This window comes from Bufo gargarizans, chromosome 5 (genome assembly GCF_014858855.1).
Source record: "Bufo gargarizans isolate SCDJY-AF-19 chromosome 5, ASM1485885v1, whole genome shotgun sequence".
NCBI lineage: Eukaryota > Metazoa > Chordata > Amphibia > Anura > Bufonidae > Bufo > Bufo gargarizans.
The window spans coordinates 422,088,105-422,110,944 of NC_058084.1; the positions used below are offsets into that span (position 1 = coordinate 422,088,105).

General features: G+C 45.6%; 1 protein-coding gene across 6 annotated transcripts in view; it reads right to left on the bottom strand.

Annotated features, from left to right (window-relative positions):
• DIP2C (disco interacting protein 2 homolog C) overlaps positions 1-1,326 on the bottom strand; it is a 420,623-nt gene extending 419,297 nt beyond the window's left edge. For all 6 annotated transcript variants that reach the window (XM_044292962.1, XM_044292959.1, XM_044292961.1 and 3 more), the window contains exon 1: positions 810-1,326. In XM_044292962.1, the coding sequence (XP_044148897.1) occupies positions 810-894 (85 nt within the window). In that variant the 5' untranslated portion in view covers positions 895-1,326. The remainder of the gene's footprint in view (positions 1-809) is intronic.
• Positions 1,327-22,840: the final 21,514 nt, after the last annotated feature.

The window sequence follows — 22,840 nt, forward strand, 5'->3', positions numbered from 1 at the left end:
TAGAGGGGGAGAATTTCAATTTTTGTTTTTTTAATCTAGTTTATCGGGAGTTGGGGGGGTAACATCAACTTACGAAGGCAGATACAGGAATCAGGAAAGAAAACGGAGAAGGGACAGATAAAAGGGTTTTTTCCCCCCACCTTTTCTTATACAATTTGGAAACCGTACGCTGTCAACGGTCAGGTTTCGCCGTAGCCCTGAACACCCCATTTCTTTCCTGGCGTAAAACGGCACAATACGTCTGCCCTGGCATCAGCACATACACAGGAGCCGCAGGACACAGCGGTGGGCAGAACGCAGCCTGGGTGACACGGGTGCTGGCTGTAAACGATATTTTTAGGAGGTGGAGGAGGTCAGGCATGACATTTTCCACCTCCACAGCCCTGACATTGCCAGTCTAAATGCAACACCTCAACAAATGCAACCCCAGCTGCCGGGAGAGAAGCGGCGCCCGCCCCCCCTCCTCCCCGCACAAAGAGCACAACCCTGGCCCCCCTATCACCCACCAGGGGGGCATTGACAGTGGCATTAACCCCTTCTTCGCAGAGGGATCTGGCCCTGGGGCTGTCAGCGGGGTGAGGCCGCCTGCTTAACCCTATGGTCGCCACAGGTCTACTCAGGGAATGGGGGGGGTCAATGGGCACGGTGCATAAGCTCATTATCATCGGCTGAGGGGCACAGAGAGGGTTAAACCAGCCCCTTCCCAGCAACAGAGGATGGATGCTATGGAGGGATCTGCAGTAACAGGGGAGGGAAGGCTGCAGTCAGCCCGGGATCAGGGGGGACAGGCGGGTGGAGGGGCGTCTTACCTTCAGACAGCTCCAGCTCCAGCTCGGCCAGCCTGGCTCTCACCTCCAGGGGAAGGGACACACTGTCCAGGCTGCGGTCAGCCATCCTCCAGCTCTTAGATTGGGGTTCAAGCGAGCAGCACTCAGGTCTCCCCCCAGCTCTGTCTTTGTCAGGCTCTCCTTCAGCCAGGCATGGGAAGGGAGGGGGTCTGCAGAGGAAATGCACTGATTTGCTCCCTCCTTTGATGGGTGTCTTTTTAGTTTGTATGCAGCGATGGAAGGTGCCGAGGCTTCTCTGTCACTGCCCGGGGCTGCGGTGCATCAGGCCGGCTCCTAGCTGCACGGAGCGTACACAGCAGACGGGCAGCCCACCCTGGCAGGTCTGCAGATCATTCTCTGAGAGCCGCTCTTTCCAGTGAGGAGAGGAAGAGGAGGGAGGGGCTCGCGGCCAGGCAGGCACACATACAGACGGTGCACCTTAAAGACGCAGTGCCATGCGCTCCGTGCGCCGTCAGAGCTGCGCTCTCCCCCCTCTCACAGCCTGCCCCGCCGCACCACTGCCACCATATGGGCAGCTCTCCATTGGTGCTGCTCCCACGTGGATAGGCGGTCACGTGACCCAGATTTGACATCACGAGTGGAAATGTCAGATTTAATCTCTCCTCTGTTTTGGCCCTGTTCATCTCGTCTGCGTCCTATCCTGCGACAGCTCTCTGCGAAATGTCTCTAGGCGCCTTAGGCCTCATGCACACACAGTGTTTTTTCACTGTCAGTGATTTGGCTTCAGTGGTCCGTGTCCGATTTTGCTTCAGTTGTGTTTCCTTGTGTCTCCCTTTTTTTTTTGTCTGACGGGAAAAAAAGGAAGGTTAATGAAAAGTGTAATTTTATTGCACCAAGGTCTTGTAGAAAAAAAACGGACGCGGACACGGATAACATACCAGTTGTGCATTAGTTTTTTTTGACGGACCCATTGACTTGAATGGGTCTGTCCTCCGTCCGTATGTGTTTTGCGGATCCGATCCATGTATCCGTGGATCCGTAAAAATCATACGGACGTCTGAATGGAGCCTTACAGGGGGGTGATCAATGACAGGGGGGTGATCAGGGAGTCTATATGGGTGATCACCCCCCTGTAAGGCTCCATTCAGACATTTTTTTGGCCCAAGTTAGCGGAAATTATTATTATTATTTTTTTTTCTTACTTACAAAGTCTCATATTTCACTAACTTGTGTCAAAAAATAAAATCTCACATGAACTCACCATACCCCTGACGGAATCCAAAATTTTTTAGACATTTATATTCCAGACTTCTTCTCACGCTTTAGGGCCCTTAAAATGCCAGGGCAGTATAAATACCCCACATATGACCCCATTTCGGAAAGAAGACACCCCAAGGTATTCCGTGAGGGGCATATTGAGTCCATGAAAGATTGAAATTTTTGTCCCAAGTTAGCGGAAAGGGAGACTTTGTAAGAAAATACAAAAAAAAAAAACAATTTCCGCTAACTTGTGCCAAAAAAGAATAAAATTCTATGAACTCGCCATGCCCCTCATTTGAATACCTTGGGGTGTCTTCTTTCCAAAATGGGTTCACATGTGGGGTATTTATACTGCCCTGGCATTTTAGGGGCCCGAAAGCGTGAGAAGAAGTCTGGGATCTAAATGTCTGAAAATGCCCTCCTAAAAGGAATTTGGGCCCCTTTGCGCATCTAGGCTGCAAAAAAGTGTCACACATGTGGTATCGCCGTACTCAGGAGAAGTTGGGGAATGTGTTTTGGGGTGTCATTTTACATATACCCATGCTGGGTATATGTAAAATGACACCCCAAAACACATTGCCCAACTTCTCCTGAGTACGGCGATACCAGATGTGTGACACTTTTTTGCAGCCTAGGTGGGCAAAGGGGCCCACATTCCAAAGAGCACCTTTCGGATTTCACCAGTCATTTTTTACAGATTTTGATTTCAAACTACTTCTCACGCATCTGGGCCCCTAAAATGCCAGGGCAGTATAACTACCCCACAAGTGACCCCATTTTAGAAAGAAGACACCCCAAGGTATTTCGTGATGGGCATAGTGAGTTCATGGAAGTTTTTATTTTTTGTCACACGTTAGTGAAATATGAGACTTTGTAAGAAAAAAATAAAATAAAAATAAATCATCATTTTCCGCTAACTTGTGACAAAAAATAAAAAGTTCTATGAACTCACTATGCCCATCAGCGAATACCTTAGGGTGTCTACTTTCCGAAATGGGGTCATTTGTGGGGGTTTTCTACTGTCTGGGCATTGTAGAACCTCAGGAATCATGACAGGTGCTCAGAAAGTCAGAGCTGCTTCAAAAAGTGGAAATTCACATTTTTGTACCATAGTTTGTAAACGCTATAACTTTTACCCAAACCATTTTTTTTTTACCCAAACATTTTTTTTTATCAAAGACATGTAGAACAATAAATTTAGCGAAAAATTTATATATGGATGTCGTTTTTTTTGCAAAATTTTACAACTGAAAGTGAAAAATGTTATTTGTTTGCAAAAAAATCCTTAAATTTCGATTAATAACAAAAAAAGTTAAAATGTCAGCAGCAATGAAATACCACCAAATGAAAGCTCTATTAGTGAGAAGAAAAGGAGGTAAAATTCATTTGGGTGGTAAGTTGTATGACCGAGCAATAAACCGTGAAAGTAGTGTAGTGCAGAAGTGTAAAAAGTGGCCTGGTCATGAAGGGGGTTTCAGCTAGGGGGGCTGAGGTGGTTAATATATATACAACCGGCCTGGGATGAATGATTTACTAATGTAATGAAGGTTTCCCTTCACACCAGGAGGATTTTGCCATTGAATGGGGCTAGGGTTCATGTACACGAACGTGCAAAACACTCCGTATGCATACTGTTTTTCCGTTCCGTTCAAAGATAGATCATGTCCTATTATTGTCCGCATAACGGACAAGGATAGGACTGTTCCATTAGGGGCCAGATATTCAGTTCAGTAAAAAACGGAATGCACACGGATGTCATCTGTATTTTTTGCGGATCCGTTTTTTGTAGACCGCAATACACTGAAAAAGTCATACGGTCATGTGCAATAGGCCTCATAGTGCTGTGAGTTCCAGCCCGACCGCAAGTCTGCTGTACTGCGGTAACAGCATCGTACAGAAGGCAGGAGATGACCGCAACATAATGCTGTGAGTTCAGGTCCGCTGAGCCACGGTCGGTCCGGGAAAGGCGGCCATCACACAGGCGGTTTTTATTTCCAAACCGCAAGCATTCATCTGAAGCCGCCCTTAGGAGTCATTAACCAGTTGAGGAATATGGCGAATCTACAGGTACAACCACATTTCTGCACGGAACCGTTGCAGAGCCGCATGCACGCGGTGCGTATTATGCGTGGATATTTCACAAGCATTTTTGTGAAGAAAAATACCAGCTAAGCAGATGTATTCTGATGAATCTATTCTGACATTTTTTGTGCAGAGATTAACCTGCGGTGCGGATTTTCAGCGCAGATTTCATCTGGATCTGCGGGCAAATCTGTATTAAAATTGACGAGTAAAGCCTCATTCACACGTCCATGTCCATGCTTAAATCCGTGAAAAGGTGGTCAGTGATGCCTCCGTGAAGATGTCTATGATGGATCCGTGTGTGCTTCATGTGTCCGTTTTTTGCTGTCCGTCTGTCATCCATGTTTCACTGACCCTGCACAGCTGAAAAATAATTTTCAAAGCATCTCTTCCTAATGATTCATGAAACATGGATGGCATCCGTGGCTTTCTCAGACCTGTAGACTATAATGGGCATGATGGATCCGTGAACACGGGCAAAATAGAGCATGCATCCGTGCTAAAACACTGATGTGTGAATACACACATTAAAATGAATGGGGACATGTGCTGTCCGCGGAGAACATGTACAGTACACGTCCGTGGAACACTAACGTGTGAATGAGGCTTAAAGGGGTTGTCTCACTTCTGTAAGTGGCATTTATCATGTAGAAGTTAGGACAAGGCACTTACTAATGTATTGTTATCCATATTGCTTCCTTTGCTGGCTGGATTAATTTTTCCATCACATTACACACTGCTCGTTTCCATGGTTACAGACCACCCTGCAATCCTTCAGTGGTGGTCGTGCTTGTACAATATAGGAAAAAGCACTAATCTATGTGCACTTCCTTGGTCCCGGCCATCAGAGAGGCTGACGCTTTTTCCTATATTGTGCAAGCACGACCACCACTGATGGATTGCAGGGTGGTCTGTAACCATGGAAACAAGCAGTGTGTAATGTGATGGAAAAATGAATCCAGCCAGAAAAGAAAGCAATATGGACAATCACAATACATTAGTAAGTGCCTTGTATTAACTTCCTCTACATGATAGATGACACTGAAGTGAGACAACCCTTTAACACATGCAGATTGTGGTGCAGAAACAGCTGAATCAGCATGAAAATCTGGACGTAAAATCTGTGTAAATTACACCGCTGTGTCCATGTACCCTAAGGCCTCTTTCACACGGGCGTCATGCATTTTCTGAACCGACCCAAACTCACAGCATCAGGCCTCTTGCACACAAACGTTTTTTTTCCCGTTTACGTTCCGTTTTGTGCGTTCCGTATACGGAACCATTCATTTTAATAGTTCCGCAAAAAAAACCTGAATGTACTCCGTATGCATACTGTTTTTCCGTTCCGTTCAAAGATAGAACATGCCCTATTATTGTCCGCATAAGGCACAAGGATAGGACTGTTCTATTAAGGGCCAGATGTTCCGTAAAAAACGAAATGCACACGGATGTCATCTGTATTTTTTGCGGATCCGTTTTTGGCAGACCGCAATACACTGGTGATGGATCATGTGACGGACCATGTGATGAGCGCAGTGACGTCACCACAGGTCCTTTTCCTACTGCACAGCAAAGATAAAGACAGAAGAGAAGCCGGGCTGCGCGAACAAGTGGATTAAGGTGAGTTAAGTTATATATTATTTTTTTTTAACCCCTCCAGCCCTATTGTACTATGCATTCTGTTTTAAGAATGCTATTATTTTCCCTTATAACCATGTTATAAGGGAAAATAATAAAGATCAGGTCCCCAGCCCGATCATCTCCTAGCAACCGTGCGTGAAAATCGCACCGCATCCGCACTTGCTTGCGGATGCTTGCGATTTTCGCGCAGCCCTATTCACTTCTATGGGGCCTGCGTTGCGTGGAAAATGCACAATATAGAACATGCTGCGATTTTCACGCAACGCACAAGTGATGCGCGAAAATCACCGCTCATGTGCACAGCCCCATAGAAATGAATGGGTCCGGATTCAGTGCGGGTGCAATGCGTTCACCTCATGCATTGCACCCGCCCGGAAATCTGGCCCTTGTGAAAGGGGCCTAAGACTTGAAGGCCAAGCTGTAAAATAATCCTGGAGCATCTTTTCCTAGTGTGGTGCCTTTCTTCCATTAGGGTACACTGGGTGGATTTTGCATTCAGATTTGGCGGGTGAAGAACCATCAGCATTTTATAGTGGAAGTTTACTGGAGGCCGCTCTGCGTTAAAAAAAAAATCCACATAGAAACTGACATGCAACCTGAATTCTGAATCTGCAGTAGGAGCGGTGAAGGAGCTCACGAGCGGACCCGAACGCCTCCGTCCAGCCCTGATGCAGTCTGAATGGAGCGGATCCGCTCAGACTGCATCAGTCTGGCGGCGTTCAGCCTCCGCTCCGCTCGCCTCCGCACGGACAGGCGGACAGCTGAACGCTGCTTGCAGCGTTCAGCTGTCCGCCTGGCCGTGCGGAGGCGTGCGGATCCGTCCAGACTTACAATGTAAGTCAATGGGAACGGATCCGCTTGAAGAGGTCACCATATGGCTCAATCTTCAAGCGGATCCGTCCCCCATTGACTTTACATTGAAAGTCTGAACGGATCCGCTCAGGCATCTTGCGCACTTAGAAAATTTTCTAAGTTATTAATGCAGACGGATCCGTACTGAACGGAGCCTCCGTCTGCATTAATATGATCGGATCCGTTCAGAACGGATCCGATCAAGCGCTAGTGTGAAAGTAGCCTAAAGGGGTTGTCCGGGTTCAGCAATAACCATATTTTCACCCGGGCAGCCCCCCTGATGTTAGCCCTTCCGCCCAGCAGTGTGTTCGGTGATGTCACCGGCTCTGATGGGCTGGCTTTAGCGCTAGGAGCTTTGGCAGGAGGACCCAACTGCGGTAGGACGGGTTCGCTGTCTACAGGAATCTGCGGACAGAGTACTGCGCTTCCGTGAGAAGCCCCAGCCAGAGCCGGAGGTCCTTATCCCAGGATTGCCTGTGCCCCCAATTTGCCAATTGGGGTGCGTGTCCACTACCACCTTCACGTACTGCCCGAAAGTCGTCTACCAGCTACCATGGAAAATGGCCTCGGCAAGGGAGAGAGCGGCCCAGGATTCACCACCACGTGAGGAGGACTGCCTACCAGCTCCTTTGCAGCCGGAGGTACTGGATCTATTTCTGATGGCAGGAGAGTCCGGACCTATGAAGCAAAAAGTTGCGGCTACCATGAAAAGCGTGACCACCCGGTCACTACCCAGGTTTGCCAGTAGGTGTCACCAAAGCACCACAGTTGCTGTGCACCTGGACTACGAGCAGCAGGAAAAACATCTCATCCGTTTCAGCAGCAGCAGTGAGGAGGATCTGAGGTCCTTCCTCTCTGAAGAGCTCCTCTTCATTTGGCAGTGGCATCTAAAGAAAACCATGGACAATTGGGAGCCACGGCATGAACTACTCCTGATGGCACTAGGACTAGTTGGCATTTTATTTGTTTTGGTTGCCCCTGTTTGTCCTCACCTAGATAGACATGTCTGTTAGGACTCCCCCCAAAATACCTCCAAGTTGCGTACAGTTACGCACAATTCCTTTTTCTCCCCCTTTTCAGGTTAATTAGGAGCCCCCTCTCTAAAAGGGTTCTCAGTACCTTTGCTATTCCTATACACATGTGGATTACAAATTACATTGTTATCTCATATAGATTACAAATAATGACATTATTTCCCATGGATTACAGGGAACATTGTTGCACTTCAGGTTCCACTTTGGTGCACTTGACAAGTCAAGCACTGAAGAAAAGACTCTAATGTGATTGTATTGCACTGTTTAATTGCAGTATGTAATTGTGTTATCTATTTGCACTATTTCTGCACTAACCTTTTTACATTTTCAGCAACATTTAAGTATATTGTGCCCATTGTGTGTATTCTTTTGCAGGTGCCGCAATGTGATTTTATGCACTTTTGTATGGTCTCTGCACTGTATACTGTTAGCCAGATAGCTAACGACCTTACTTTATTGCTCATATGGACTGCCTCTGAGGACGTTTAATACGAATGGTTCTTATGTTACCTTGTGTTAGCTAGAAAGCCTAGGTATTGTATTATTGCTACACAAGGGGAAACGAGTGATAAGTCACAAGCAGATCTAAAATCGTCGAGGGTAACCCGCTGCTAATATGGCTTTGGAGGGAAAAGTCCTAAAGATACGGGAGAGCACTGCCTCCTCCTCCTAATTTGTGTATGTTCCTCCTAAATTTTGTAGCTACCTGTTTAGACATCAAGGTGATGAAGCGTAAAGCATTATTAGACCTTGGTGCTTGGAAGGGAATACAGGCTGAAGCCACCATTCTATTTGCAGACTCTTAGCATCATGGAGGGATTACAGTACATGACACCCCCACGCTTCTGGTGGTACTAGTGCTCGGTATCCACAACGGGAGTATTTGAAATCTTTGTGCAGTCTTTTTTGGTTCATTGGTTATTACACAGAAGGCAAACTGTGAATAGACACCCTACTCATACGGGCAGGAACCTATTGGTAGCCGTCTTTATGTCAGTCTACAGGGAGTGCAGAATTATTAGGCAAGTTGTATTTTTGAGGATTAATTTTATTATTGAACAACAACCATGTTCTCAATGAACCCAAAAAACTCATTAATATCAAAGCTGAATATTTTTGGAAGTAGTTTTTAGTTTGTTTTTAGTTTTAGCTATTTTAGGGGGATATCTGTGTGTGCAGGTGACTATTACTGTACATAATTATTAGGCAACTTAACAAAAAACTAATATATACCCATTTCAATTATTTATTTTTACCAGTGAAACCAATATAACATCTCAACATTCACAAATATACATTTCTGACATTCAAAAACAAAACAAAAACAAATCAGTGACCAATATAGCCACCTTTCTTTGCAAGGACACTCAAAAGCCTGCCATCCATGGATTCTGTCAGTGTTTGGATCTGTTCACCATCAACATTGCGTGCAGCAGCAACCACAGCCTCCCAGACACTGTTCAGAGAGGTGTACTGTTTTCCCTCCTTGTAAATCTCACATTTGATGATGGACCACAGGTTCTCAATGGGGTTCAGATCAGGTGAACAAGGAGGCCATGTCATTAGATTTTCTTCTTTTATACCCTTTCTTGCCAGCCACGTTGTGGAGTACTTGGACGCGTGTGATGGAGCATTGTCCTGCATGAAAATCATGTTTTTCTTACCTTGCAGACTTCTTCCTGTACCACTGCTTGAAGAAGGTGTCTTCCAGAAACTGGCAGTAGGACTGGGAGTTGAGCTTGACTCCATCCTCAACCCAAAAAGGCCCCACAAGCTCATCTTTGATGATACCAGCCCAAACCAGTACTCCACCTCCACCTTGCTGGCGTCTGAGTCGGACTGGAGCTCTCTGCCCTTTACCAATCCAGCCATCTGGCCCATCAAGACTCACTCTCATTTCATCAGTCCATAAAACCTTTGAAAAATCAGTCTTGAGATATTTCTTGGCCCAGTCTTGATGTTTCAGCTTGTGTGTCTTGTTCAGTGGTGGTCGTCTTTCAGCCTTTCTTACCTTGGCCATGTCTCTGAGTATTGCACACCTTGTGCTTTTGGGCACTCCAGTGATGTTGCAGCTCTGAAAAATGGCCAAACTGGTGGCAAGTGGCATCTTGGCAGCTGCACGCTTGACTTTTCTCAGTTCATGGGCAGTTATTTTGCGCCTTGGTTTTTCCACACGCTTCTTGCGACCCTGTTGACTATTTTGAATGAAACGCTTGATTGTTCGATGATCACGCTTCAGAAGCTTTGCAATTTTAAGAGTGCTGCATCCCTCTGCAAGATATCTCACTATTTTTGACTTTTCTGAGCCTGTCAAGTCCTTCTTTTGACCCATTTTGCCAAAGGAAAGGAAGTTGCCTAATAATTATGCACACCTGATATAGGGTGTTGATGTCATTAGACCACACCCCTTCTCATTACAGAGATGCACATCACCTAATATGCTTAATTGGTAGTAGGCTTTCGAGCCTATACAGCTTGGAGTAAGACAACATGCATAAAGAGGATGATGTGGTCAAAATACTCATTTGCCTAATAATTCTGCACGTAGTGTATGTATGTATATTCTCATGCAGCACTTAACCTTTTTTAGGTACCCTTAGAGCACATCCTAAGCACAAGACGAGGGTGGATTGGTTTTAAGTACGGGGGAATGTAACGCCCCAGAGTGGCATTACCACTCATACACCTTTCTTCTATCTGTGTATGCTAATATCACGTCATCTATGCATTTATTTCCAGGTCCTGTATAATGTGCATATCTATTTCTATGCAACAGTTTATGTTCATGTGTATTTATTTCAGGTCCAAACAATGTGCAATTCCTATTTTGTAACTGTTATGTTGATATGTAATGTGCCTGGTTCACCAGGAGGTGACAGCAAACATGGAAGTGCTACATAGACATAGAATGGAGCTTTCCATTCCATTCCAACCCCCTTCTGAGGAGGAGTGGGCTAATCCCACTTCCTGCACGAAGGGTGGGGACCACTTAAAGGTCAGTGCTAGCTTACCCCAAGCTAGGTAAAGGTGTGCAGGGCCACGTCTCTTTGCGACGTGCCCAAGCCAGCCAGAGCACCCTAAGCTCAGCTGGACATTGAGGCCAAAACTTAGAGCCTCAGAAACCAGGAAGAAAGTTGCCTGGTAGAACTTAAGAGACAGACTACAGAGAGAAGTTGCAGCATACAGCAAAACCTGAGTCATACAGTCATCCTGTCAGTACAGCAGAGCCAGTGAGCAACAGATGTAGGAGAGTTGAATTTGCCTGCTAAAGTTTCATGCTAAAGCATGAAAGAGGGACAATGTCTACAAGCAGGCCTGTGAGGGACAATGTCTACAAGCAGGCCTGTGAGGGACAATGTCTACAAGCAGGCCTGTGAGGGACAATGTCTACAAGCAGGCCTGTGAGGGACAATGTCTTCAAGCAGGCCTGTGAGGGACAATGTCTACAAGCAGGCCTGTGAGGGACAATGTCTACATGCAGGCCTGTGAGGGACAATGTCTACAAGCAGGCCTGTGAGGGACAATGTCTACAAGCAGGCCTGTGAGGGACAATGTCTACAAGCAGGCCTGTGAGGGACAATGTCTACAAGCAGGCCTGTGAGGGACAATGTCTACAAGCAGGCCTGTGAGGGACAATGTCTACAAGCAGGCCTGTGAGGGACAATGTCTACAAGCAGGCCTGTGAAGGAACAATGTCTACAAGCAGGCCTGTGAAGGAACAATGTCTACAAGCAGGCCTGTGAGGGACAATGTCTACAAGCAGGCCTGTGAGGGACAATGTCTACAAGCAGGCCTGTGAGGGACAATGTCTACAAGCAGGCCTGTGAAGGACAATGTCTACAAGCAGGCCTGTGAGGGACAATGTCTATAAGCAGGCCTGTGAGGGACAATGTCTACAAGCAGGCCTGTGAAGGACAATGTCTACAAGCAGGCCTGTGAGGGAACAATGTCTACAAGCAGGCCTGTGAGGGAACAATGTCTACAAGCAGGCCTGTGAGGGAACAATGTCTACAAGCAGGCCTGTGAGGGACAATGTCTACAAGCAGGCCTGTGAGGGACAATGTCTACAAGCAGGCCTGTGAGGGACAATGTCTACAAGCAGGCCTGTGAAGGAAAATGTCTACAAGCAGGCCTGTGAAGGAACAATGTCTACAAGCAGGCCTGTGAAGGAACAATGTCTACAAGCAGGCCTGTGAGGGACAATGTCTACAAGCAGGCCTGTGAAGGAACACATGTCTAGAGGGGACAGCTGGCCCTGGGACATCGTTGGTCATTCCATCCATACTAGCAATCCATTTGGTAGAAGAACATAATAAGGATATGACTGTTATTAACCAGCTCTCCGTAAGAGAGTTTGGATGTATTATTTCTAGATTTCTCCGTATCTTGGTTGATGATCGGGTCTTAGGATACTGCCACACATTCAGGTTTTTTTATTTAGTTTTTGAAACCAAAATAATTTGGGGATCATAAAGACTGAGTAATGGGGAGTTCACATCACCGTTATTTTTCTGTTCTCATCAGTTATGCACATTTGCCATCCGTTTAAGCCATTTCCACCTGAGATCCGTTTTTTTAGATGGAAAAATAGTAATGCTTGTATTTTGGAGGGATAACCCCTTTAACCCCTTTGCGCATATTCATGTACACGTACATGGGGGAATGCGGTCTCTTTCCACATCCCCACGTTCATGTACGTGATCCGATTGGAAGGGTACAAGAGCTGCACCCACCTGATCAGCAGCACGGGTCTGGCTGCTTCTGACAGCTGGGACCCTGCTGTATCCACCACCATCAGTGAAAATGCTGATGCCTGCGGATTAACCCTTCATATGCCACGGTCAGTGCTGACCACGGCATGTGCGGGGTTGACAGAGGGAGGGGTCTCCCTCTGACTCTATCAACCCCCCGAGCTGCGGTGACAGGGGGCGATGGCAGCCCCAATGCCTTACACAGGCATTGGAGCCTGCCAATGCCTGTGTAAGGCTTGCAGAAATCCATGTGCTTGGTGCCCCATTCAAATGAGTGGAACTGATTTTCAGTCGCAGAACTTTCTGCCACAAAATATGCCGCATGTGAAGGCACCCTTAGGCCTCATGCACACGGCCGTTGTGCGACTGTTCCGTGCATTGGGGGCTGCAATTTGCGGTGCCCAATGCACGGGCAACGTCCGTTCGGCGGCCGGGACGGATCGAGACCTATTCAACCCCCTGATCTGACTTTCTGAGCAAGGAGAAGATTCCCGGATACAGGCGGTGCTGGGCTCCAGCACGGTTAGTGCAGCCCCTTGGGCTCCTTACCAGGCTGATTTACATATATATAAAATCTTTTTAACAGAAATGAAACCACTCAGATATATGGGACAGGTATATTTGCGGACATGCTAGCGGCAATCTAGCCGTGCATGTCCGCATCTCTGTAGGGTAAAAAGAGGTGACAGAATCCCTTTTAGGGGTATTCGGGTTACAGAACTTTATCTCCTATCCACACTGCAGTGCCCAGCTATCTCCGGCACTACTCAGGAATGAATGGAGAGATGGCATGCTTTTCTGACCGGCCTCTCCATCCAATTCAGAAGGGTTCCACGGGGTATGGGGCACCCGTTCTTGTGATTAATAGGGGTCTCAGCGGTAGGCCCCACCGATCTGATAGTTATCCCCTATACTGTGGGCAGAGAATAACTTTTTATAACCGGGATATCCCTTTAAAAATTTTGGCTTGGGAAGAAACAAGCTGAGGGGCTCAGCTACACAGCTACAAAGACTGGCTTTTTACGCCAGTCTTTGTTTCCCCCTGACGCTGGCGGAGAATGCGCCTAATTTATGATGAGTAAAGTAGTTTTTTTGTTACTTTTACACCTAAAACTGATGTAATTAATGTAAGGAAATGTAAGTAAATATGCCGATGCCCCGGCCTGGCCCTCACCACTCCCAAGTTGTGAGGGTGGCATAAAAACACCCGTGCAACAAAATAGTGTAGCATGGACATTTAAAAAGTAACAAAAATGGGTCTGGCGACTATTTCTACGCCTAAAACCAGCATAAAAACGTGAGTAAATGACCCCCCTGAGACTCATACAGTCTCAGCATTTCCGCACTGAAATTCAACGCAAAATCTGCACTATTTGGTGAAGATTTCAGCCAGATATGCGGATTATTTACAACTGCAGAGAAGCCACGGTGGGCCTGCTACCTGAGGCTATGTTCACACTACATCATTTTGAAGCTGAAAACTACAGAGCTGATTTGAAGAGAAATCAGCTGCTGAAATTCAGGCCATTTTTGGTGTATTTCTTTTTTCTTATTTCCAGCTGCGTAAACACCTGCAAAGTGCATATCAGATGGCAAAAAGGTGTATTTAGAGTGTGTTTTGGCAAAATCAGCAGCAAAAACATTTTTTAAATCAGTGGCGTAAAAATCGGTGCCCTTGACGTATTACCAGCGAATTATGGTGTGTAAAACAGGCATCTTACGGGTCAAAGTATTCTACTGATTCTGCCATGTGAACATAGCCTAAGTTGGGGGTACTGAGGGTTGGCCCACTTATAAGCTTCTGTCTGCCATCTTAATTTTAGGAATCCCTGTCTGCAGGTACCAGCTATGGTTTCGTGCCCAGGCATCGCATAGGGAGGTGTCGTGAGATGAGATTATCAGAAGCTGTTGTTACATAAATCAATCCGAATTGTGAGCAAGATACAGATTTAGGTTTTGTTCACATTTGTGATAAACGTATCCTGCAGGCTGTTCCAGCAGAGTTCACCAGATCCAACCTATCTGGTTACTGCTGGTCACTGTTGGATCCCATTGACTATAATGGAAAGTGTCCAGATTCCTGCCAGTTCCCATTATAGTCCGGAGGTGAATGGTAGTATCTGGCTAGGATCCGGTGAGCTCCAGCAGACTGTTCTCTGCAGGAACAGCCTGTCTGATATGATTATTCCAGGTGTGAACGTAGCCAGAGGCGAAAGAAGGTGCAGGAAAGGCCTGTTACTGTTGCCATGTTTTGTGCCTCATGTTGCCCCACATTGTTTGTGCACCCGTTTGGGCTGATGGGCCACTGCACAGGGCAGCACCAAGCCTACCAGCACAAGGGCCCGCCCCAGAGCCTGCAGTGTGGTCCAGCAGAGCGGCTGTGAGACTGTCCTTAGGTCAGAGGGAGAGACGTGGACATCCAGAGTGCCAAGTGGTGCCGTACAAGTGGCCTGAGTGTTGACACTGGGAAAGAAGCTGGACAAGATGTGACAGGATCAATAGATTTCTAGGAGATGAGCCAAGTGATAGAGAGTCATCGCTTCTCCTGCGTAAAGTGAAAAGCTGAAATGTTGCATGGTGAACTGCAGGTTAATCTGTGTGAAGTTACTGCTGTTTTTGCTGTTAAATTGAACATCCTTAAAGGGGTTGTCTCATCATGGACAATGGGGGCATATCGCTAGGCTATGCCCCCATTGTCTTATAGGTGCGGGTCCCACGGCACCTATATCGAGAACGGACCCCTGCAATTGAAGGAGGGCACACTGCGCAGCCGCCTTCCATTAATTTTCTATGGGGCCGGTGAAAATAGCCTAGCTCTGGCTCGGCTATTTCCATCAGCCCCATAGAAATTTATGGGAGCGGGGCCACGCATGCGCGGTAAGCTCTCATTTACTTCGATGGGGAGCTGGCTTGGTGGTGGCCAGACCGGAGTCCTCCAGCCACCAGCAAACACATCTATAAGTCAATAGGGGCATTTCCTAGCAATATCATTGTCTATGATGAGAAAACCCCTTTAAGTCCCCTTTCACACAAGTGAGTTTTCCGTGCGGATGCGATGTATGAAGTGGACGCATAGCACCCGCAATGAATCCTGACCCATTCATTTCAATGGGTCTGTGCACATGAGGAGTTTTTCACACATTAGTTCTGCGTTGCGTGAGAATGGCAGTATGTTCTATATTCTGTGTTTTTCACACAGCCCTGGTCCCATAGAAGTGAATGGGGCTCCAGTAAAAAACGGATTGCATCCGGATGTAATCTGCATGCAGTCCGGATGCAATGCGTTTTTCACTGATGGTTGCTAGGAGATGTTGTTTCTAAGTCTTCAGTTTTTTTTTTACACGCATGAAAAACGCATGAAAAACGGATTGCGCCCGCGCAGAAAAAACTGAAACACTGACCACAATTGCAGACAAAACTGATTTAACTTCATTGCGAAATGGTGCAAGTTTCATTGAACGCATCCTGAGAGAATCAATATAGTTCGTTTGAAAGAGGCTTAAAGGGGTTTTCCGGTTTCAGTAAAAAAAAAAGCCTGCAATAAAGAATAGAGCAGTACTTACCTTGCAGATCCAGTATTGACACTCCAGTTCTCCCTGCTGCCCTCTTTTACCAGGCTGCAGCGGTAATATCATGTTTATAACATGTGACCACTGCAACCAATCGCTGTTCCCAGTGGTACACTTAAGAGCCCAGTGATTGGCTGCAGCAGTCGTAGTTGTTGACGCGATGTTACCGCTTCAGCTGGGTAAACAGATCCTGGGAGGTAAAATTGGAGCCAAGGTTGCACTGGCCATAGACCCTAGCGGGAAATTTCCTGGTGGGACCCAAGCCCTCCTCACAACCGCAGGTCGCATATATAGCGATCTGATGCTCTCAGCATTAATTAATGCTAGGAGCATCTGGTACTTATGCAACGGGTGCCTCCGCCCAGGGCCCTCTATATTGCGTCCCAGGTGTAGAAAATGCCGAGTGGTATGTTGCGGCCCAAAATGTCTCTTATTGTGTGTCACGGTGCTCCTACCTGGATATGGCTGGACCCCAGGCTTTGGCTCCGAAGCAATAAATAGGAGGAATATTTGAGGGATAAAAGAATAACTGGAGTCCAGACCTTGAGATGAAGTTCAATGGCAGCTTTACTTTCAATAAACGTTCTCCAGAACGGTTTACAGGCTTTGTCTTGGTTCCAGCAGGCTTTAGCATGAAACTGGCAGGCAAACTCCACTCTGCTATATGTCTGTTTCTCTCTGGCTCTGTACTGACAGGCTGGCTGTATAACTCAGCTTCTTCTGTATGCTGCACTTCACTTTGTAGTCTGCCTCTAGGTTATGCCAGGGAACTTTCCTCCTGGCTCCTGAGGCTTTAAGCTTTGGCCTCCATTGCCCCTGCACACCTTTCCCCTAGCTGGGGGTGAACTATACTGACTCTAATTGGAAACTTCTACCCAACCCTTCCTGCAGGAAGTAGGTCTGCCCGCTCCCCTACAGAGGGGGGTTAGAATGGAATGGTAAGTTCCGATCTCTCTAACTATAACTCTGCCATATTTGCTGCCACCTACTGGTGATCCAGGCACATTACATGAACAGTTACATAACATTAGAAATGCACAGTGTGGAGGACCTGGAATAAATGCATCCGATGACATGAGGTTAGACCAATAAGGACAGTAGCAAAGTGCAGAAGTGGTAACACCACTTTGGGGTGTTACACTTATGCACCAGGCCGGCTACCGCCGATGCCCTCCTGCATGTAACTGTATTGCCATTCTCGGGATGGTGATATGGTTAAATGCAGCGGTTCTGCTGTGGCAGTATTTTGTGCTGCACTACAGAATTGCTGGCCTCGCTTACTTATATTGTCCCTGCCTTCAGTCAGTTTGGACCCGTCTACAAATTTAGGCCATCTGTAGTTTTTTCCAGGGCCACTTTAAGTTTCCAGTCCATCTCTGACTGGAGCGGTGAAGCTCCATCTGCAAGGTAAGTACTGGTCTGTTCTTTATTACTGGCTATTCCCAGCATAGTCTGCTTTCTAACTAAAACCGGACAAGTTAGACAACCCTCAAAGAGAAAGCAACCCTTTCCTAAGAGGACTTCTACTAAGGCCTAGTTCACACGAACGTATGGCTTTTATAGTTTTTGCGGTCAGTTTTTCACGGATCAGTTGTTCAGTTTTTGAGTTCCGTTGTGTTTCCTTTCCGTTTTTCCGTAAGCCATGTACAGTATACAGTGCCATGTACAGTATACAGTAATTACATAGAAAAAATTGGGCTGGCCATAACATTTTCAATAGATGGTTCAGAAAAAACTGAACGGAAACGGAAGACATACGGATGCATTTCCGTATGTGTTCCGTTTTTTTGCGGACCCATTGACTTGAATGGAGCCACGGAACGTGATTTGCGGGCAATAATAGGACATGTTCTATCTTTCAACGGAACGGAAAAACGGAAATACGGAAACGGAATGCATACAGAGTACATTCCGTTTTTTTTGCGGAACCATTGAAATGAATGGTTCCGTATACAGACCGTATACGGAACACAAAAAAATGGCCCGTACACTCGCAAAAAAAAAACGTTCGTGTGAACTAGGCCTAAGGGCTCATGCACACAAACGTATTTTTGTCCATGTCTGTTCCGTTTTTTTTGCGGCCCGTATGCGGAACCAATCACTTCAATGGGGCTGCAAAACAAGCAAAACAAAATGTAATAGTGCTTGCATTCTGTGTCCGTATGTCCGCAAAAAAAATAAATACATGTCCTATTTTTGTCCTCATTACTGACAAGGATAGGACTGTTCTATTATGGGATGGCCAATCCGTTCCGCAAAATGCGGAATTCAAACGGCTGTTATCCGTGTTTTGCAGATCCGCAAATTTGTTTCGGCCAGCAGGATCAACTCTACCAGGCCGTATAACTGGTTTAATAGGGTTGATCCCGATGACGGGTACACTTTAAATAGTGTTGCTGATATACGATGTAGGATATCTGTATATTCTCCATAATAGAGTTTTCCCAAATTTAAATTGCTCTGCACAATACTGACATGAGAACCCACATGTAATTTGGGTAATTCAGCTAAAGCGGATTATGTTTTGGTAGCTTAAAAAGTGAATTCTTTGCAAAACTGAATTTACGTATTCCAGCTAGGCAGAATAATATTTCAGAAGGCTCGGCGTATTCAAGCCTTAATTGGTGCCACGGTGACCTTTATGATAGCTAGCTGTGGAATATGGCCAGAGTCTGCAATTTCTCTAACAGAAGTCTAATGGAATGAGTTTGATCTTTCTATAACTTTCCTGCTTAATACATTACTGACACATTGAAATGGCTGCCCAGTATATATATCTTGCGCTTATTATTATTTTACACTTACCATTTACCTATATCACTTAAATGGGTTTGAGCTGCAATACCAAACACAGCCCATGGGCAGGAGTGGCGCTGTCTTGGGCGGGGGGGGGGGGAAGCAGACACTTTTGGTAAACGACTTATAACAAAAGTTCTACTTATACTACAGGAGTCCCCAACATATTGGATTTATCAATGTGCAAATAACCTACGCACTTTTGGTTTCCTGTACTTGAAACCTATACTTAGGGTACTTTTACACTAGCGTTGTTAGAATCCGGCAGGCAGTTCCGGCAAAAGAACTGCCTGCCGGATCCGGCAAGCCGTATACAAACGGATAGCTCTTTTTTCCGGATCCATTAGATGTGTATCATCCAGAATAACGGATCCAGTATTCAAAGATTAAAAGCGAAACTAGCTCCTCCTATGTCCTGGCACATCCGGATCCGGCGATGCGGCAATTTCCAAAACACATTGTATCGGATCCGGCATTAATACATCTCTATGGAAATTAAGGAAATGGATGCCGAATGCCGGCAAGTGCGGTATTGTTCCGGGATTTTGGCCAGAAAAAATACTGCAGCAAGCTGCAGTATTTTGTCTGGTCAAAAACCCTACAAGGGACGGAACGGAAGACATCCTGATGCATACTGAACGGATAGCTTTCCATTCAGAATGCATTAGGACAAAACTGATGCGTTTTTTTCCGGTATTGAGACCCTTTACCGGATTTCAATACCGGAAAAGTGTAACTCTAGTGTGAAAGTAACCTTACATACTGTATATATGTCACAGGTAGTGACATCATAACGAGCATAAGTGATGGTGATAAAAAAATATATGGACAATATACAGGTCCTTCTAAAAAAATTAGCATATTGTGATAAAGTTCATTATTTTCTGTAATGTACTGATAAACATTAGACTTTCATATATTTTAGATTCATTACACACAACTGAAGTAGTTCAAGCCTTTTATTGTTTTAATATTGATGATTTTGGCATACAGCTCATGAAAACCCAAAATTCCTATCTAAAAAATTAGCATATCATGAAAAGGTTCTCTAAACGAGCTATTAACCTAATCATCTGAATCAACTAATTAACTCTAAACACCTGCAAAAGATTCCTGAGGCTTTTAAAAACTCCCAGCCTGGTTCATTACTCAAAACCGCAATCATGGGTAAGACTGCCGACCTGACTGCTGTCCAGAAGGCCATCATTGACACCCTCAAGCAAGAGGGTAAGACACAGAAAGAAATTTCTGAACGAATAGGCTGTTCCCAGAGTGCTGTATCAAGGCACCTCAGTGGGAAGTCTGTGGGAAGGAAAAAGTGTGGCAGAAAACGCTGCACAACGAGAAGAGGTGACCGGACCCTGAGGAAGATTGTGGAGAAGGACCGATTCCAGACCTTGGGGGACCTGCGGAAGCAGTGGACTGAGTCTGGAGTAGAAACATCCAGAGCCACCGTGTACAGGCGTGTGCAGGAAATGGGCTACAGGTGCCGCATTCCCCAGGTCAAGCCACTTTTGAACCAGAAACAGCGGCAGAAGCGCCTGACCTGGGCTACAGAGAAGCAGCACTGGACTGTTGCTCAGTGGTCCAAAGTACTTTTTTCGGATGAAAGCAAATTTTGCATGTCATTCGGAAATCAAGGTGCCAGAGTCTGGAGGAAGACTGGGGAGAGGGAAATGCCAAAATGCCTGAAGTCCAGTGTCAAGTACCCACAGTCAGTGATGGTCTGGGGTGCCATGTCAGCTGCTGGTGTTGGTCCACTGTGTTTTATCAAGGGCAGGGTCAATGCAGCTAGCTATCAGGAGATTTTGGAGCACTTCATGCTTCCATCTGCTGAAAAGCTTTATGGAGATGAAGATTTCATTTTTCAGCACGACCTGGCACCTGCTCACAGTGCCAAAACCACTGGTAATGGTTTACTGACCATGGTATTACTGTGCTCAATTGGCCTGCCAACTCTCCTGACCTGAACCCCATAGAGAATCTGTGGGATATTGGGAAGAGAAAGTTGAGAGACGCAAGACCCAACACTCTGGATGAGCTTAAGGCCGCTATCGAAGCATCCTGGGCCTCCATAACACCTCAGCAGTGCCACAGGCTGATTGCCTCCATGCCACGCCGCATTGAAGCAGTCATTTCTGCAAAAGGATTCCCGACCAAGTATTGAGTGCATAACTGAACATAATTATTTGAAGGTTGACTTTTTTTGTATTAAAAACACTTTTCTTTTATTGGTCGGATGAAATATGCTAATTTTTTTAGATAGGAAATTTGGGTTTTCATGAGCTGTAGGCCAAAATCATCAATATTAAAACAATAAAAGGCTTGAACTACTTCAGTTGGTTGTGTAATGAATCTAAAATATATGAAAGGCTAATGTTTATCAGTACATTACAGAAAATAATGAACTTTATCACAATATGCTAATTTTTTTAGAAGGACCTGTAATTGAATTCATCACAGTATACATAATAAGAACAAAATACCCATAAAAATTCATGTAATCAAAGTGCATATTAAAATACTGTACCAGATATAGTTACACCACAGGGCAGATGTTGTGCAAATAAGTGTAGCATACTAATCATTCAAATAATATCCTGGGCGGGGAGAGAGGGATCGCTCACCAATCAGTATCCTCCAGTGGAAAGTAAAGTCCATAAAAAAACATCTGCCCAGGGTGTCATTGGCATAATTAGTATGCTACACTTATTTGCACAATATCAGTCTGTGGTGTAACTATACCTGGTGTGGGTTTTTATTATGCATTTTGATTACATGAACTTCTATGGGTATTTGTTTTACTTGTTATCTTTTTATCTTTCTATGATTAATTAAATTATATTGTCCATATATTGTTGATCACTACCAATTATGCTATTATGATGTCACTACCTGTGGTTGGTCTATTTAAATTGCTATGTGTGTATATCACAGTGTGCTTGAAAAAAGCTCCAAGTGGGAGCTGAAATGTTTTTTTACACACACACACACACATATATATACATATAGGTGAATGTCCATAAATTAGAATATCATCAAAAAGTTTATTTCAGTAATTCAATACAAAAAGTGAAGCTCATATTCTCTATAGATTCATTACACACAGAGTGATCTATTTCAAGCGTTCTCTTCATGTTAATGATTACGGCTACGGCGAATGAAAACCCAAAAGTCAGTATCAGAGAAAATTAGAATATTGTGAAAAGCTTCAATCTTGGAGACTCAGGGTGTCACACTCTAATCAGCTAATCAACACAAAAGACCTGCAAAGGTTTCTTAAAGGGAACCTGTCATCAGCTTTATGCTGACCTCACTGAGGGCAGCATAAAATAGTGATAGAAATGCTGATCTCAGCGGTGTGTCACTCATGAGCTAAAAGTAAGTGGTTGCTGAGAACCAACATCATAATCATTGCAGCCCAGTGTCACGGACGGTGTACAGGAAACAAGGCAAAGCAACATGTATAAATGACTCGCTGGATCCAAAAGCTAAGGAACCAAGGGAGACCCCTGCAGAAGACCTGGCACTTTCCCTGGCTGCTCAGCCTATGCAAAGATCCTAATGGTGGAGGTTTGCATATCCACGAACCTTGACTATAAAGCCCTGAGCACCCTACAATAGTGAGGGGACACGACCACCGGCTCCCTACACAAGATACGGAGGGAGTCAGGGTCACCTGGGATCCAGCAAACAGAAAATAACAGATAAAGGTACAACACTTAGCTTTGAAGCAAACAGGAGAACAAAGTCAGCATGCACACACACTCCAGGAAGTAGTGTAAGCCGCCCAGAAAAGCATTCTGGGGAGGAATTTAAAGGGAAGCAATTAGTCCAACACATGACAGCTGAGAGAGGCTAACGAGAGGAGGAACTGAATACCACAACACAGAAACTCAAGGAGGAGGTTCTGAAAGGCCTCTGTCAGAGCTTCTCAGCTGTCTGGTTGTGACAGTACCCCTCCCTCTACGAGTGGACTCCGGACACTCAGAACCCACCTTCTCAGGATGGGACCTATGGAAAGCCCTGATGAGACGAGAGGCCTTAATGTCCGTCACTGGGACCCA